Source organism: Microtus oregoni, unplaced genomic scaffold, assembly GCF_018167655.1.
Source record: "Microtus oregoni isolate MIOR12 unplaced genomic scaffold, Mior012 000026F_ref0000081, whole genome shotgun sequence".
In the NCBI taxonomy this organism is placed as follows: domain Eukaryota; kingdom Metazoa; phylum Chordata; class Mammalia; order Rodentia; family Cricetidae; genus Microtus; species Microtus oregoni.
Window position 1 is genome coordinate 23,603,229 of NW_024543085.1, and position 19,648 is coordinate 23,622,876.

Sequence of the window (19,648 nt, forward strand, 5' to 3'; positions counted from 1 at the left end):
TGCCATGTGGGTGCTGGGAATTGAACCCGGGTCCTCTGGAGGAGCAGTCAGTGCTCTTAACCACTGAGCCATCTCTCCAGCCCCCCAAGGTCTAAATTCTTATCCCAGGATTATTTATGAACAGCCTTTTAAAATTCAGTTTATATTACTTCAGGCTCTGGGCCAACTTGGAGTTATGCTATTTTGTGATAAAGCAAAATTTTGCTCAGGCTTTTGATAGCACCATCAATTTAAATATCTCAAGCCTTTATTCATGAGAACTTGCTGAAGGATGATCCTTCTGTAAGTGCTGTGAATATGTATTATGTTAATTGGTTAGCAAAAAAGCTGTTTGGCCTATAGCAAGGCAGGATAAAGTTAGGTGGGACAATCAAACTGAGGACTGGGATGAAGAAGGGCAGAGTTGACAGAAACTTGAGTTAGCTGCCCAAGAAGCAAGATAGCAGAGGACGGGTAAAGCCATAGGTCACATGGCAATACACAGAAATGGATTAATTGAAAAGTAAGAGCTAGTTAATAATAAGTCTGAGCTATTATATTGGCTGAGCGTTTTGTAATTATTATAAACTTTGGTGTGTTTGTTTGGGACCAAGTGGTCAGGACAGAAAAATTACACCTCCATTTACAAGAACTCTTACCCCAATTCCAATTACTTATCAATATAATTACTATAATCCAGTATCTGTCTTATCCATTGATTAAAAATCCTTAAAGTAGCCAAAACCAAGCTTACCATATTTATAATCACAAGGTGTTCAATTCTAGTCATAAAGAAATGCTACTGATCTAGGACTACTAAGCATTTTGGTGGGAGATAAAAAGGCAGAATAATTGGCAAAAATCATCAAATCTTTAAAGCATCCACAAGGAACAAAGCACAAACAAGACTTTTTGTTGTTACCTCCTACAGGTCTTTGCTATAGTAACTTACTAATTAATATAAATACCTTAATTATGTTACTTTCATTGACAAGGTATCCTAAATAATACCGTTAAGAAAACATAAGTACTGAATATTCTGTCATTTAACATGCATTTTTTACTGTCTATAAAGCTCTGGTACTACAGATACAAACAGAGTGAAATTAAAACTGTAGGGTCTACCACACCCAAACATTAGATGGAGCTGAGAGAACCCCTCGAAAGAGGAGGAAGCATTGTAGGAACCAGAGGTGTGGAGACACCAGGAGAACATGGCCTACAGAATCAACTAAGCAGGGTTCACGGACTCACAGAGACTGAAATGACAATCACAGATCCTGTATGGGTTTACAATAGGTCTTCTGCATACACGCTGTGGTTGTTTAATTTCTAACAATTGGAGTGGGATGTCTCGGACTCTTTTGCCTGGGACCCTTTCCATCCTCCTGGGTTGCCTCACCCAATCTTGATGTAGGGGTTTGTGCCTAGTCTGACTGCATTTTGCTATACCATGTTAAGTTGATATCACTGGGAAGCCTGCTCTTTTCTGAAGGGAAACAGAGGACCCAGGCAGTGGATCTGGATGAGAGGGAAGTGAGGGGGGAGAAATAGGAGGAGAGGAGGAAGGGGAGGCTACGGTCTAGATGTATTGTATGAAGGAAGAATAAATAAAAAAAAAAAACTGTAGCGGCTATAAAAGGTCATTGTTTCTAACCCAATCTTTAATAATATATTTTTAATTTACTATTAACTTTTGAGAGTATATTTTATCATCATTTTAAAAGTAGGCCATCCCTCAAAATTCTATTGCAAAATATTGCTTGACAGTTTATTAGAACATTACTAAGTGTTTAGAGATAACAAATCTTATCTTATCTAGTTATATTATCTTAAAGAACTATATAATATCTGCATTTTTTTGTTTAACCACCTTGTATCATACTGAAGCAAACCAAAACTAGTCATTTCACATTACAAAAGAATTTCATGACAGACAGCTCTCTTTGATTCCTAGCTAGCCCCAGAGTGATTAACAAACTAAGTGAGGTGAAACAGGTATTGAAATACGTGGGTTAAGCCTCTATAACAGGTACATATTTAGTTTCACAAAATGTAGCTGAATATAAGCGTAGTGGGAAGAAAAAAGTGAAAATTTTACACACTGATTCTAAATTAAAAGATGCACTATACCCAAAACGGAAATTGAATCTTGCCTTTAAAAATGGCCAACAGAGCTGAGCAGTGGGGGCCATGCCTTTAATCCCAGCACTTGGGAGACAGGGACAGGAGATCTCTGTCAGTTCAAAGATAGTCTGGTCTACAGCTAGGACTGTTACACAGAGAATCCCTGTCTAAATCAATCAATCAATAAAAATAAATAAATCAAAAAAGAGTCACCAGAGCCCACTGTGGTGAATACACCAGCAGAGGGATATACTGTGGAGGCAGAAGCAAGAGGATTATGACCAAGGCCAGTGTAAGCTGTACCTTTGAGGCTCGAGAGATGGCTCAGCAGTTAAAAGAACCTACTGCACTTGCAGACCTGGGTTCGATTCCCACCACCCATGTAGAAGCTCACAACCACCCACATATTTGGTTCCAAGGGATCCAACAACCTCTTTGGCTTCTATGGGTGCCAGGCATGCACATGGTACACAAACATTCGTGCACACAAAACACCTGTACACAAAAAATACAAATAAATAAATCTTCCTAAAAAGTAGTCAGAACACTGAGGGAAAACAGCTGAAGAAAAACAAGAAATCTATTTAACTAAAATTCAACTAAAGGGGTTAGAAAGATGGTTCAGTGGCTAAGAGCATGTTGTGCTCTTGCAGAGGACCCAAGTTTGGTTCTTAGCACCCTCATCTCAGCTCATAGCTGCTTACAACTCCAGTTCCAGAAGGTTCCAACATCTCTGACCTATGCAGGTACCTACACTCATTTGTATACTCCCTCACACATACACACACATATATACATACAGACGTGATTTAAAAAATAAAAAATTAAGAATTTTTTAAAATTCAACTTTAAATTTAAATAAGCAAATAGCAACAATTTAAAGTATTACCAATCTTATATAAACATGGTTATAATTAATAAAAACAGTGAAGTGTAAAAGTAAAAACTTAAACTAGGTAACCAGTTTGTTCACTGGGATCTTTCCATCATATCAATCAAAGAAAAAGAAAGATATCATTTCTTAATTAACTCTAGTTACACAGTTATATTCAATAGCAAGTATATTACTTATACCCAAAAGGCATCAAAAAAGGTATCTCCTCTAACCTATCATTTATATAAAAACACTTTCCTCAAAATGCAAATGCAAACACAAACACACACACACACACACACACACCAGTTACTGTTGACTCAGGCACACCAATTTCTTTTGGGTCAGAAATACAACAAATGTTCTCTTGCTCCTCTGTCCTTTGTATGCCATCGCCCATGTTATTCTTACTATAACATATCCTTCCCTAGCTGACTCACTTTGATCCAGGGAAGAGGTCTCTTCTGCCAGGATGCCTTCTCTGACATTCCTATTAAGACGCTACCATGTGCAGTCAGTGCCCCAGCTTCCCCCGCTATTTCACACTCAGTTACTGTTCTATGTATCTATTATGCTAAGATACCTAAGAGAAAAGTTATCTGTGATGCTCACCACGGTACTCCTATTCTCAGGACAATGCCTAATGACTTTCATTAACAACTTTCTATATATTTATGAATATCATTGTTTTTAATCTATGTGTACTTGACTTGATAATCAAAAATGGTTTCTAATTCCACATACAAGACATTTTACAAACATGAAAAGTAAGATGTGTCTTGTTGCATAAACAGATATTAAAAGATTTCCTCTAGTTTTCGCCATCATTTAGGGTGTTATATGTGTTATACTTTTCCAAGAACAGAAAGAATTTATTCAAAATGAGCTACCATTTTTCTGATTGCTTTGTCACAATAAACACAGCCTCTGTCATACTACAGCTCCTCCTCACCTGAGACAAAGGCGTGGTCATCTAGACAGAACATAAAATTTGTCTCACTCTGAATTCTGAGAAACAATCATGCTGATTTTCTCCAAACCATTCCTTTAACAAAAAATTGCTCTCTTTTTACTTAGGTTCTTAAATCACCTGAGAAGTCACTGCTAATTGCTTAATAGATCATCAACCAGGATCTTAAAAAAAAAAACAACAACAACAAACAAAACAAAACACCATAGGGTAAGATTTTTGTTAATGGAATAATGGCACATACAATAATAAATTTATAAGAAGGATAAAATTGCTTTAAGACTATGCCTACTTGATGAATCTTTCACTTTACCCTAATAAACACTTAATGGAGCTTTTATTAAATATCATACAATATTATTCAATTCATAGAAACATATAAGAGAAGGATGTGGTTCCAAGATATTGACAGCTTCAGACTAGAAGAACTTTCTGCTTTCTAGAAACATAATCCTAGAGGACGTACTTGGAAGAGGCATGCTAAAAATAATAAACCCAAAAGATATCTAGTCCCGTTTAAATTTCCTATAATTGCTAACAATCAGAAAAATTCCCTCAGAGGCTGCAGAGATAGTTTCAGGCTTGAGAGCACTTGCAGCTCTTCAAATGACTACTTCCAGTGCCTAGAATCCATGTCAGGTGGCTCACAACAGCCTCTAATTCCAGCTCCAGGGGATCTAATGCCCTCTTCTGACTGCCTCAGACACTGCACACTGCATTCATATACATGTATATCCATGTATGTATACACACAGAGACACAAAATAATTAAAGAAAGATTCCCCTCAAAGAACAGAGCAGTCTCTGTTATATCTCTCACAGACCTTACTTCCATGCCAAGCTTATCTAGAATTAAAAGTAAGAATCATAATTCAGTCATGGTTTACACTAACTACAATGAAAGTTACTTCAATCAGAAAAAAAGTAACTTCAAGATGGTAAAATCTAGGAAGACAACCACAAGAGTCATTACACAAAATAGTTATTATTTTTCACCAGCATACTTCAAATTAACAATTTATTCTTTCCTGGGAAGGAGAGGATGAAGTTCCTTGTGTATAGTTGTATAGCATATTACATATGTATAGAACCTTTTCTCTAAAATTATATATATTATAATTTAACATTTGAATTTTAATATGTCAATTTCATATTAAAGATTAGTTTTAAATGATGGACGCCTTCCCTCATTTTCCTGTTTTAGCTTTAGGGCATTCTAAAGTTTCTTTGCCTCTGTAAAATGACTAAGAGACTCATATTCTCAAATAAATCAATGTAATAAATACCTAACAGATATTTAGTAAACCTCTAAAGTTATTGTGTGGTTTTTCTTCTAAATTGTGTTTTGAAGAAAGTGAGAAAGGAGGAAGATCAACTAAAAGTGTTAAGGAAAGGGAGGAAAGCCTGAGGACATCACATCCCAGGTGTGATCCTGCAGGAATCTACTTGGGCATGAAGGAAGACTCCAGGGAAGCACAGGGCATGGCGGAGGTAATACCAGAAGCCGGTACTGGGAGCAAACATCAGGTTTCAAGTCATCCATCAGGGCTCAGTGCAGAAAATCTATAGCCACATCTAACTCTACAGTAATTTCAACAAACAAATCTACCCACAAAGCAAAACTACACAAGAATGTATGTCCACTACCATTTCTACTGGGAGGAAACAAAGAATATATTTATGCATGGATAAAAGGAAGAGGACACACTATGCAGCAGTTGTCACTTGTGCAAAGAGTTAGGAGAAGCTTACTTTTTGCTCTATAAACTGTTATATCCACAATGTCATTTCTCCCCCGCCCAAAAAAAATCTACTTAAATTGTTTTACAAATCAAGCAATTAGAAATAAATAACAGAGGTAAGAAAGAATTTTTAACTTAAAGCCAGGAAAATAGTGCAAAGCCAACACAAACACTTAACTCTAAGACAGTAAGAATGGGTTAAAACTGTCCTGCAGTCAATGTAGCACACTTGAGCTGGTGAAATGAGTCAACTTCTCCTCCAGACACAGAGGCCTTTATGGGTTTCCAGCTTGGGTAGGAATTAGTATCGGCTTGCAGACAGTCCAGTGTAGGAGGAAGAAAGTAAGAAACTCAAAGATGGCACAGCAGTTGAAGACAAGTATCTGACTTGAAGTTGAAGGCAGATCCTACAGAACTGCAATCCATCTGACTGCCTCCGTCATTTACTAAGCAGACCCACGGACTTCACAGTTGTACTGTCAAGCACCAATCAGATACACAGCGCTACCAGGATAGTTTGCTCAATGCAAAGTGTGTGACCCAGATACAGTGGAAAGAGGCTGGAAAGGGATGAGTCACTGAGGGTGTGCTTATAGAAGACTGGGTCAGGGAGGAACTCAATCTCACGTTAGAATGGACGTTAAACCCCAAGTCATGTGGCCCATTTTACCTTACCCTTTACCACCTTTGGACTACAAAGAGCTACTTCAGTAGACTTTAGATTGGCTATATATGTAAGAGATTATTGTCTTGAGGAAATTCAAATTTCTGATTCATGGGACACAATAACCAAAAATTAATTTCTATGAACAAATACACATTTCTAAATCATCTCTAATTTAAATTATAGTATTTTCATAATTTTTCTATATTAAAAAATAACAAGGCTGGTGTGTTGGGGATATTTTTTAAAAGAGACTTCTGGATAGTTTTATGTTAACTTTATGTTTATATCAAGTTAGAGTCATTTGGAAAAAGAAAACTTCAACTGAAAAAAATACCCCCACTGGATTGGTCTGTAGGCCTGTCTGTGGGGCACTGTCTTGATTGGTGATTGATGCAAAAGGGCTCAGCCTGCTGTAGGTAGTGCCATCCCTCAGCAGAGGTGGGCCTGGGTGCTGTAAGAAAGAAGCTGAGTAAGCCATGAGGAGCAAGCCAGTAAGCAGCACCCCTCCATGACCTCTGAATCGGCTTCTGTCCCCAGGTTCCTGCTCTGACTCCTTTCAATGAAGGACTGTGATGTGAAAGTATAAGATGAAATAAACCCTTTTCTGACCAAGTTGCTTTTGGTCATGGTATTTTATCACAGCTATAAAATCCCTAACTAAAACAAGCACATTTCAACAGATAAACAGCTGTGGGATGACACCAATTCAGATTACCTATCTCCCTGCCCCATTCTTTAGCCAAGAACTAGCAAACACAGAGACTCAATGACTACAGTGCAGTAAGAAAACTCTCACTTCATATTTAAATATTTTCCTTGTGTAGTGGTTTAGATGAGAATGGCTCAAGTAGGTTCATATACTTGGATGCTTAGTCACTAACTGAAAGGATTAGAAGGATTAGGAGGTGTCCTCTTGGAGAAAATGTGGCCATGTTGAAAAAACGTTGTTGCTGGGGGTAGACTTTGAAGTTTCAAAAGCCCAACTCAGGTCCAGTGTATGTGTCTCTCTTTGTCTTTCTGTCTGTCGGTATGTCTGTCTCTCTGCCTGTGGACCAGGGTGTGCCTCTCAGCTACTGCTCCAGTGCCATGCATAGTTCAATGCTCTCTGCCACGATGACAATGAACCAAACCTCTGAAACTGTAAGTGAGCCCTGATAAAGTCTTTCTTTTCTAAGAGTTGCCATGGTCATGATGTCTCTTTATAGCAACAGAATGCCTTCCAAAATTTAAACACACACACACACTATATATATCTCCTTCTAAAAAGAATTTTATAAGATAAATCATTTATGAAGCACTCAATTTCAACTTAATAAAATAATATGGTAATAAACTATGGTAGTAAAAGATAACCTTAACTCTAAATTATGGATTTTTAAAAAAAAAAACAAGTTATACTACTTAATGGAAAAAACCATTATTCTCATTTTCATTACAAAGAGCAAAAGAATATTTATCTTTGTTGCTAAAACAAACAAAAATGAATTGTTATTCTCTTATGTAAGAAATATAAACCACTCCTAACAAGTTAAAGTTGTATATTCATCATAGGCAACTTTGATTTACAGATAATCCTGTTAATCAAGGTTGGGTATCAAAAGTAAAAACAATAAATATTCAAAATCAGGTAGACACTAGCATAAAGATAGGCATATAACAGCCATTATAATACTTAAGACAACAGACATAAAAGCCATGTCTGAGTCTACAAATGGGTCTCAGAGATAGAGAAAAAAATTAATCTGAGGATACTCTACTTCTTTGAATCATAAAGTAAAGCAATCACCTGTGAACATTAGAAGAGGGTGTTGGGTCGCCTGGAGCTGGAATTACAGGCAGCTGTAATCTGCTATGTGGATGCAGAGAACTGACCTCGGGTTAGAAGCACTCTGCATCACTGAAACAACTCTCCCACCCCTCACCTGTACTACTTTAAAACAAGGAATTCAAAAACCTTCATTCACACAGTTACACCATAATCATGCTTTCCTTTGAACCTCAAAAAAAATTTTCCATTAAGACAGTAGCTTTAAAATAATGATGAGATTCAAATATCCATAGATTGGGTGCCAATTCATTGTATTCATCTGCTTATTGATATTTGACTGAACAGAGATGTCAGAACATAAATTTACGAAAAAATTATAATGGAGCTGTAAGAATCATAGCAGCCTATGACCTCAATGATAATACAGAAGTCCTCACTTCTCAATGGCTTATATGTAATGAGTAACAGCTATTTTAAAGCATTGACCTATAACTGCACAAATATAACATGGCCAATTCCTATAATACTCTACAATAAACAAGCTTGGGTTTGGACAAGTAAGTGATCAGCTCAGAGGTTTACATCACCCACTGCTCTTCCAGAGAATCCAGGTTTAAATCCCAAGCACCCACATGGCAGCTCATAACTGTTTATAACTACACTCCAAGGAATCCAATGCCCTCTTCTGGCTTCTATGGGCATCAGGCACACATGTGGTACACAGACATACAGGCAGTCAAAACATTCATACATGTAAAGTAAAATTTAAAAAAAAAGAAACAAAAGCTTATTAAATGTATCTGAAGATATCAGGGATAGAATATGTCTTTTTTTCTTTTCTATCCTGTGCTCAACTAAAGATACTGAAAACTTCAGAGTTTAGCAGGAGGTAAGCCCCACAAACCAGAAATAATAAGAAATTACTCTAGAATGATATTCCACATATCTTAATATAATTTACACCCAACCTTATAAGAACCAGAATAACTGACTGCCTTAAGAAGTAACAGCATTTTTCTTAAAATATACCAGATTCCTCTAAACTATAGTAAAAAATTTTAATTACTATTTAGTAGGTAGTATTGAAAAATAATTTCCAGACCAGGCCAATGTTTATTCATTCATCTGAAAAATATGACAACTCAAAGTATACTATAAAGAAAATCAATAGGCAGGCCTTCTAGATAGTTTTTAATTACTGTGTGATGTCTGAAAAAAAATAACTAAAATGTTCATACCTGATCGAAAGCACTCAATTATTTGCTGAATACCAGATTTGGATGTCTGTAGTGGTTGCTGTAATAAAGGTGGATCTCCAGGCTCCAGGATATAAACTACATGGAAGACAAACACACACCCAATCCACAAAAAAAAAAAAAAAAAAAAAATTAAAAAGGTTATTTAAATCACTTCCTAATGAATCAAACAATAGTTTGTCACAATCATGTTAATATCGAAAATACATCATATATATTCATATATATAAAATTTACCATCATCTTTATAAGACAAATGAAGCAATGGAAGGAAAACCTCAATCATTCTCAATATTGAAGACTCAATCAAGACTATTTATTAGGTCTAACAGCAAATGCTTACTGCTTTGGCATCATTCAGTATCTATTGTTTGCCTTTTTATTCCCCTTAGAAAAGACCTTCATTTAACAAAAACCCTTAAGGCTATGGTGGCTTACCATATCCAGTAAATCCTTCCAAAAGCCTTAAAAAATCACCTGATTAAGCAACCTGGACAATATTGAAACCCACCTGCCTAAGAAAGCAATAGACAAGTATACAATTAGAGGCATATAAGACTTTCATTGAAGTACTCTGTAGCACTGTATTCAACTGAGAAATGTAGTACAAATTCTAATTGTTATTAATAAAAACCCAGAGTCAGATATTAAGGGGTGAAAGCTGAGAGATCAGAGAAGCAGTGCAGCCAATCACTAGAGACTGTACCTCTACCGAATCCTCAGACCAAAAGGGCAATCCTGTCCTCAGACTGCATCCTCAGACTACAACTGTCTCCACCAAACCTCAGACTGCACTGAGCTCCTGTCTCCTCCTGCCTCATATTCCTCCTCCGCCCAGCCATTTCACTCCTGTCTCCACCTCTATAGTGCTGGGATTAAAGGCGCGAGATCCCAAGTGCTGGGATCCAATCTCGTGTAGCCCAGGGTGGCCTTGAACTCACAGAGATCTGTCAGCCTCTGTCTCCTGAATGATGGAATTAAATGTGTGTGCCACCACTGCCTGGCCTCTAGTGGCTTAACTCTACACTCTAGTCTTCAGGCAACCTTTATTTGTTAAAACACAAACAAAATATTACTACAGAGAGACTTCAAATTTCAAAGTCTCTTTACAGGGACCAAACTAAAAGCTATGAAGATGCCACATAACAGCTGAAAAGCACCAGCCAGTCCACTGTACTGACAACGCAGGATGTCAGTATTGTTAAATAATAAAAACAGGGTATAGACTATGACCTATTTACATTAGTACATATTTATGCAGATGCAGAAATACATAAATGTAGTTGCTATAGGTATGAGTCTAGATAAGAGAAAGCTACCTTGGAAAGACACCCGAGTTTAGCAAAGGCTCTGTCGGGGTGGGTCAGAGGATGATGCTCACTTTCCGCCTCATAGTCCTATTACTTCAGAGCACACAAGTCAGGCGTTTACAAGTGAAGTAAGTAACTTTCCCATCTGAAAACTAAAAATTTTCACTTCCGTATCTAGTAGTCATTATTGCCTACTCCCCTTTGCAAAATTCTCTGATGAGTAGAAAACTGAGATCATGTGACACAGTAGCTGACAAGGACACCTGTTTCTATCGCTGTCAGACAGCAGGCTGTAGTGAAGAAAAACTGGCCATTCAGTTTTCATAATGTCCTACCCACTAATAACAAAATGTCCACCATAACCCAAGGACCATTCCCTCAGTGTGAGTGGGATCCAAGTTCCCTTCAGCTGGATGTGTGCTGCTACTGCTTTGCACCTTAGACCTGGAGAGCAACCCCATTTTTAATACAGAGTAGCTGAGGTTACAGGGTTATGCTTACAGATGCAGCCTTAGACTCTCTTTCATATTTCAAGTACACAAGTAAGAGGAACCCCGTCTCAGGACTACATCATTTCACCAACTTTAGGTACATAAAAAGAATAGACACAGACAACTAACTCAGTTTGAGAACACTGACAATAACTGCAGTGATAAAGAATTTAAGACTCCAGAAGATACTCCTGCATATTAATTGTGTATAACTGAGGTATAATTAAAACAACTAAATACTCTGGTCTCTTCTCCTCTTCTCTAACATGGTGCTAACAAAATTATCAGAAAAAGGAACTTTGTAATTATTAAATAAGATATAGCAAAGTAATTAGAACCCACCCTGGGATATAGCAGCACCCGCATTATCACATACAAACAACTGCTTTCCTTGCATCAGAAACAATCTTCTCACAAAACCTAAGTCAAACCAGTCTTTAAGAGAACCAACAGCAGAGGTTCGTTAGCAGTCCGTTAGTGCTGAGTTAGGTAGAGGGATCTCTTTCCAGTAGTTGTGGATGGCAGCAATTGATAACTAGAAGACATAATGAGCTACAAAGAGAAAATCTACCAACTGTAGAGAACTAAGGTCTGGCTTTATAAGGGGCAAGAAGCAGAGAATTAAAGAATAGAAAAAAAATAAATAACAGAAACAGTAAAAGAGCTCTGGGGAGAAACAGACTTTGTCAGTTCCTCATTTGGGAGTATGCTCCAGAAGCTCTCTGTAATACACCACTTCCACTGCCATGTGACAATACTTAGCTTCAGAGTTAGAGCAAAGTTCTTACCAACCACCCTCAGGACACTTCCACTAGAGCACATACACACCCTGAGACAATATTCTAAGTAAGCCTGATGTCTTGGCTCTGCACGGACACATTTATTTAGTAGACTTTGAAGTGTAGCTCCCACTGTTAAAACAGACTTTTTCATTTAAAATGTATTTGCAAATGGATATGTATGTGTATACATATTGATATATGTATATATATATATCAATATGTATACACACACATATAGCATAGTTACATATATGTGTGTATACATATTGATATATTTATACATATATCATTATGTACACACACATACAAATATGTAACTTTCTAAAATGTTCTCTTATATATCCTGTTGTCTGTTCCAAGATCAGATGATGAGACCCACCCAGGTCATAAACATGTAAAAAAATTATCTCCCTCAACAAAAATCACACAAACCCTCAGAACATTTTGCTTTACACTCTTCCAAGAGCGCATATCTGTTTTTGTAGTTCTCTCCGGCCTTAAAACAGCTCCTTAAAGATCTTTCTGATGATGATATCTAGGATTTGCTTACCAAAAACGAGAAGTTGGGGGAGTAGCTGGAGAGTAGCAAAGGGGATTGTAGGGAGGTAAAGACAGCAGAAAAGATTTTCCATGTACTGATAAATGACTAACTGCATAGTGGCTACATCAGAGTCCTTCTACCACTGTACTTTTAACTTCTGAAAACTTCTATTAAAAAAATGTCTAAGAATATGCATATCCTGACAAACTTCTAATGCCACCTCTCACTATAAACTGACCCATTCCAACAAAGCATATGGTCTCTGCAGGAGCATTCTCATCTAAGGTTGCGCTCTCTGCTCCTACTCCAAATGAAGGCAGCCCACTCCTGAAAGCCCATTAGGGATGTCTCAACCATCACATGAGCATCCTCCACCTGAGGACATCTTGATCACTGCCATGTGATACTTCCTTCAGACCTGGAAACCTCCTCTTCACTCGGCACACACCTTCCTTGAAATACTGACAATGAACTAACCTAAAAATCAGCAAATGCCTAGCTTTCCACTGAAATAAACATCCCAAAGTATTTAGTTCTACCTCAGGAAGCAATATTAATAAGCAGTAACTTTTAGTTATTTTGATTAATGATATTTTAAAGGCATTACACCTTTTAAATACTTGATTACCAATGTGTACTGTAAGTCATGTTCAGGATTACCTTATTTATTTGTTTCCATCTATCTCTTCCCACTCAAAAGCTATCTGAAGAAAGAACTGTCTTTCTCACAGTTTATACCCCATTGCCTTGGGTACTACCTGGCACCTAAGGCATGCTCAGCAATGACTTGCTAAAGAAATGAATGAGCAAACTAGTAAGCGCTATTCAGCTCCATACTATGCAATACAGCTTCACCTCAGATAAACAAGATGTGCAGCATGCAAGGGCACTGAAGTCAGCCGGGTCAGGAGCGGGATAAAAACAAGGTCCCATCCTGGAGGCACCTGTTTTATTAGGTTATTACTGTTGTAAACACAACAGACAGAAGGCTGGAGCCAAATGGTTATTGTCATGTTCAGCAACATTTTCTTTTTAATTTACTGTTTTTTAATGATCTTTTCTCATTTTACATACCTATCCCAGTTCCCACTCCCACCCCTCTTCCCACTCTCCCCACTTTCTCCCCATCTTATACCCCGCCCACTCTTGAGAAAGAGTAAGGCAACTAAGTCTGACATCACTTTGAGGCAGGCCCAAGGCCTTCTCCCCTATATTTAGGATGAGCAAGGTGTCCCTCCAAAGAGAATGGGCTCCAAAAAGCCACTTCATGCACTAGGGATAAATCCTGGTCCTACCGCCAGTGTCCCCACAGACTGCCCCATCCACACAACTGTCGCCCACATTCAGAGGGCCTAGTTTGGTCCTATGCAGGTCCTGTGTTCCCTCCCCCACCCCACACCCATCAGTCCGGGGTCAGCGAGCTCTCACTAGCTCAGGTCAGCTGCTTTGGTGGGTATCACCATCAAGGTCCTGACCCTTTCAGCAACGTTTTCTTAACAGGAGTTTCTTCCCCTTTACTACCACCATTTTCCCCTTCTCAAAAAATTATTTAAAATAAACTTATGATAAAAATCTAAATACATAAATGTAATTAAAATATTTCAATTAAAAACAAGCCAAAGTAGAAAAAAGCATGCCAACCCTGGTAACTTTGAAGTAAAAAGTGGTAAACAGTTGTCTTTGAACTGGAATAGAATAGCCTTTATTTGTAGTGACAGTATGTTTTCCATGATGCCCTTTTAAGGGCAAAGTTCTAGAACCATCAATAGCTTACAAGTACAATGTCTATCAAATTAAAATTCACAAATGTTCTTCATGAGTCAAAAGTTTAACATCATAAATTTAACCAAATCGCTCCAACTTAAATACCTTAAATATGCTTAAGTACTCCAAGGAATTTACAATACAATAAATTCTATCCAAAACATTTTAAGATGTTTTTAAATGTAAAAAAAACCCGGTTTCCCTACAAGTGCAATCAACCTTCTTGATCCAAACTAAACTTTTGAAGGGATGGGTGGAGGCATCATGCTATGGTTTTAAAAAAAAAAAAAAAAAAACTCCATGGGAAACTTATTTTAGTGATAAGCAATTTTCATGAAGATGAGTGCTGGTATTCAACCAGCTATCTATCTTTGCCTTTTTCTTCCGTTTTAAACATTCGGAGCGTGGACTAAACCACTAACTGAAGCCTGAAAAAGGAAAAGCAGCTGACTGGTCTTGTGGAAATGATTGAAGGTGACACTTGCAGCAAGGGAGATCTCTAGTCTGTCCAGGCTTTTAGCATTACAAGTGGATGTATGCTGGGGAGACAGACCCCCCACCCACCCACCCTCGAGTTAGTAAGGAAACGCTTCTTAGAGACAGCTCTGAAGGGGAGAGCAAAGACACCAGGCAGGAAAACGGACTTACCTGGTTCGCAGCATCCGTGATGATGGTGGTCAGTTTGACAGTATTTGTCCCTCAAAGGCATTTTTAATGGGTGCGATCTATTTTCTTTTCACTGTGAGAAGCTCTTCATCGCGGCTTGGCTGCGGACAGAAGCACAAACCCGTCACTGTCCCTGAACTTCCTGGGGAGGCTGTGGCTACAAGCACCATAGACCATCAACACCATGCGCCCTCAGCTCTCCCACCCCAAGGCCCGCACCTTCCGCTCGGCCACGAAACCGACGCCCGCCCGGCCTCCAGCCCCAAGTCCCCCCGCACAGGTTCATCGCCCTACCCGGAAACGCAGCGTCCGGCGCGCAGCGCAGCACAGCACAGCGCAGCGCACAGCCAAGGCCTGGCCGGCTGCGCAGGCGGCTGCGGCCTCGCCGGCCGGGGCGGGCTGACGGACGAGCGAGCGAGCGGGCGAGCGCGCGGAGAGCAGGGCGCGACGAGGCCCTGGCGCGGCCGAGGAGAAGCTCGCGCCCTCCCGCCACGCACGTGCGTCGCGGGGGTCTCCCTGGCGCAGGTCGGGTCCGCGCCGCCAAGTGCGCCCAACTTACTCAACTCCCGGAACAGGCGGGCGGGCGAGCGGGCCGCGGCACCAGCCGGGCGCACGACGCGGCGGAGGGCCCCACCTGGCGCAGCCCCGGCGCACGGCGCGGAACCGAACGGGACTGCGGCCCGGCGCGCTCCCCAAAGAGTCCCCGGCGGCGCGGACGCGGAAGCGCCACAGCTCACCACGTCCCCGGGCCGCGGTGGCGGCTTAAGGCGGCCCTCCTCGGCGCTCCGGGCCGGCGAGCTGGCGGGCGCGCGGGCGCAGGCAGTTGACAGGAGGAACCGCCGGGCGCAGCAGCCGAAGGAGCTGGAACCGGAGCGGGCAGGACCGAGGCGCCCCTCGCCAGGGCAACGGCCGCGCCGAGCCCGGGCTCCCCCTCAGCGTCGCTCCACCTGCAACGGTCCCCCGGGCTTTGGAGAGGGGCGGGGAGCTGCGCGGGGCCCCCACCTGGGGCCTGGCGGGTAGCAGATGCTTCGGGAAACTTTCGGGAAGTCAGTCCCGCTCTCTCTCGGCCGTCCCCCCTCCCCGGTCAGCCCGAGCGACCGCCGTGGAGAGGGTAGGAAGAGGGAAGCAGACAAGTCTCCGGCTGCGACAGGGAGCGACTGACTGACCCCGGACGGAGATGGGGCGAGGGCAGGAAGTGACAAGCTCACGGAGTGGGTGGGGGGAGTGTGGCCGGCACGCCCGGCAGCGCGGCGCGCATGCGCTGGCCGGGCAGCCCCGGTGGGGAGGCGACGCGCGGGGCCGGCCTCGGGGGGAGACCGCGGGGCCGGCGGCGCCGAGGTGGATGGCGGGCCTCGCCGGCGCGCGCCCGTGCGTCCTCCCGCCGACCCGGCGGCTGCGGAGCCCCGGCCCCGGCTCCGGGCCGCGTGCGCGTCCTCCTCCGGGCGCGCGCCGCTCGCTCGCTAGCTTGCCCGGGCACCAAACTGTTGCTCGCGCGCTGCGCTTCGGCCCGCCAGAACCAGGCAAGATTGGAAAGGCGACGGAGAGAAAGTAGGGTAGACTCGGTCCAGAAAGGCTGGCAGGTGTTGGCTAGCCAGCAGTTGTCTGTGGTGCCTTCTAGAACTTGGGAGACCAGAGTCGTCTTCGGGCTCTGAGGAGGAAAACGATTGGGCGGAGATGGGTACCCCTGCAGCGTTCTGATGGTGCCAACAAGAAAGTGAAGTTGGTTCACATGGCTAGCATGCACTCTCCTTTAGCCCCAGCATCCTGCTTGGAAAAATCCCCGAAGATCGAAGATGACCATGACTGTCTTCTGTCAAATCTGCAACCCTCCGGCTGCTTCTCATGGCGAGTAGCTGCTGTGGCCACCTTGTTCCCAACCCTTGCCCTTGCCAACTTCAAGTATGTCTCAGCTATTGGTCAGGATAGTTTGAGAGCGCCCCTTTGCCGTTATTTATCTTAAGATTAATGAAAACCACAATTATCTAACTTGAGCTTCCAGTTTGCGAGCTTCTCTATGTGTTTGGGATTTTGGTTTTTTGGGATGGTCTTGCTAAGTCACTCAGGCTGCCTGGAATTCCCTTGAGTAATCCAGGTTGACCTTCACCTCAGGAGTCTCCTGCCTTTGCACTGTGCTTCTCAAAGCCCGGGTTATAGGCTAGCCCCCATTCTCAGATCTGTGCTTGTGAAGAAAATCGCCAAAATCCATTTTGAAAATCCCCACCAAAGTTTGTAAACAAATGGAGTTTGTAGGCAAACAGTAGGACTGTTAAATAGACCTCTTGCATAGGTAAGTCCTGGCCAATTGGAGCAGAATAGAATAGAAAAATGATCTGCAGCTACATAGTATATATTCCGATCTTGTCTTCTGCCCCACAATCAAGAAACGATGCAGATTCTAGGTCAATATGCTACTTCTATGTGATGGTGTTATGCAACCACTAAAAACCATATTGGGGTGGGAAGATGACATTGTCAGTAAAGTGCAAGCAAGCAAGAAAACCTGAGTTTGATCTCAGAACCCATGTTAGAAAAAATACAAGGGTGGAGAGCGGATATGGAAGGACTGGAAAATGTGGGGGATCGGGATGCGTAATGTGAAATTCACAAAGAGTCAATAAAAAATGATGTAGGGGAAAATACTAAGTTCGTGGTGGCAGTGCACCTGCAGTCCCATGCTAAGGAGACCAATAGAATCCCGAGGCTTGCTGACCAGTTGGCCTGACCAAACCGATGAGGTCCAGGCTCAGTACGAGACCCAAGAGCAATTGAATACATACAATATGGACCTTTATCCTGTTCACACACAATCTGTATATCCATATATGCACAAAAATTTTCTTCTGTAATATTAGCTGTATGAAACATACTTTAACCAAAGTGTATTTTTGAAATGTAATAGATGTTCTAGATGCTTTTGTCTGAATGAAGCATATATGATTTAATAAGAGTTAATAGTCAATAGGAAAACTTTCTTCCAGTGTTCCGTAAATAGTTAAAATTCCACTCTTAAATGGCTATAATTATGTGAAATGGAATAAAACAGTAAAGCACAAAAATATACATACCATTCAAAATGCAGCGAAAATACTGAGAGACAACACTGTCAACCTTGGAGATAGTGTATGGTAAAATTTGAAATAAAATACTGTTGTTTCAAAGGACATTTTTCCTAATTTTGCATGATTATATTCATCCCATGTATAGAGATAAATACTAAACTTTTTATAAGCCAGGGAAGTATTATGTATGGGAATTTAAGTGCTTGCAAGGTATTAGTTTTAAACCGTGTTTTGTGGAGGCTGGAGAGATGGCTCACTACTACAGAGCACCTGTCGCTCTTGCAGAGGATCCGGGTTTGGTCCCCAGCACCCTCGTGTTCTCACAACTGTAACTCCAGGGCCAGATGACTGTAAGTGCAGTGGTACAAATAACTGGCCGTTACTAGAAGGGCCACAGAATTGCTAAGAGAAAATTTTTTTAAAAATCTGGAAAGTACAGACAAAATTGAGATGTGAGTAAAACAGATACTCAACACTAAGTCACAGAATTTTAAAGATGAAAATAAGCCATGGGAAATACCTAGTAAACCTTCCTTTGTACCCGGGAAAACAGAAAACCCAAAAATAACAAGTGACCAGTAATAACTGCTTTCCAGACCTAGGAGGCTCCTCCCTACTATAATGACAGGAGTAATATCTAAGATGCGTTTACTTTTTAAAATGTTTTCATTTCAAGTACTGACCCTTTTAATTCCATCAGCAAACCAATGACGTTTCCCTTGTCTTCCATTCTACAGCGAAACAGAAAAATTTGCAGCTGACAGGCAGTTGAGCCAACATCTGAAACAATTTGACATAGGAACTCAGAATTTAGCCTCTAGTTCTGTACTGATTCACTGTATCATAGCTGTTTGGGGTCAATCACATGGTATGTGAAAGATCATCTTTCACATACCTGCCAGCTGGGAAGAGAGGTCTGATATGTCAAGATACTGTGAAAACACTGGCATAGTGATCCCAGGAGACAAAGGTAGAAGAGTTGAAGGCCATTCTTGTCCACATAGCAATTTGATACCGGCCTGAGCTACATGAGACCCTGTATCAATAAAACAAAACTAGTTTGTACATATATGAAGTCAAATGGAGCTGCTAACTCACAAGAACTTCACTGAAATTGCATGGTGCTCTAAAACTTAAATTTTAGATACCAAGAATTATCACCCTACCTTTACAGAGCATGTTCACAAACCATCCCAGGTATGAATGTGAACTATACCCCACAGGTCCAGATGTTGAACATTTTCTCTCAAGTTGGTGACCCTGTTTTGGGAGGCATAAAAACTTGGGGATTCAAGACCTGTCTGGAGGAAGATCTTTGGGGGCATGACAGTGAAGGTTCTATCTGGTCTCAAGTCCATTTCTCAGTTTGTCCTTCCTGCCTACCATGAGATGAACGATTCTGCCATGTGATTTTGCTACTGTGATGTTTTGAGTCTCAGAGCCAATGAAGCCAGGAAGTGTGAACTAAGACCTCTGAAAACCTACTGTTTGCTATATCAGGTATTTGGTCACAGCAATGAATGGTCTAGACAATAAATTATTACAGCCTCAATTTTTTTGAGACAGAATCTCACTGGCTCAAACTAGTACTCCTTAAAAGTCGAGAAATCCATCCTATAGAGTAACCCAACTTCTATTTTTTATTGATTTTT

General features: G+C 41.1%; 1 protein-coding gene across 6 annotated transcripts in view; it reads right to left on the reverse strand.

Annotated features, from left to right (window-relative positions):
• Positions 1-16,077, reverse strand: part of Znf800 (zinc finger protein 800) — a 50,003-nt gene extending 33,926 nt beyond the window's left edge. For 3 of the 6 annotated variants that reach the window (XM_041675460.1, XM_041675465.1, XM_041675464.1), the window contains exons 1-3: positions 15,497-16,077; positions 14,920-15,038; positions 9,366-9,461 (exon numbers count right to left, since the gene is read on the reverse strand). In XM_041675460.1, coding sequence (XP_041531394.1) covers positions 9,366-9,461; positions 14,920-14,980 — 157 coding nt within the window. In that variant the 5' untranslated portion in view covers positions 14,981-15,038; positions 15,497-16,077. Of the gene's footprint in view, positions 1-9,365; positions 9,462-14,919; positions 15,039-15,231 lie in introns of all 6 variants that reach the window. The other 3 variants (XM_041675462.1, XM_041675461.1, XM_041675463.1) reach the window with 3 other exon arrangements.
• Positions 16,078-19,648: the final 3,571 nt, after the last annotated feature.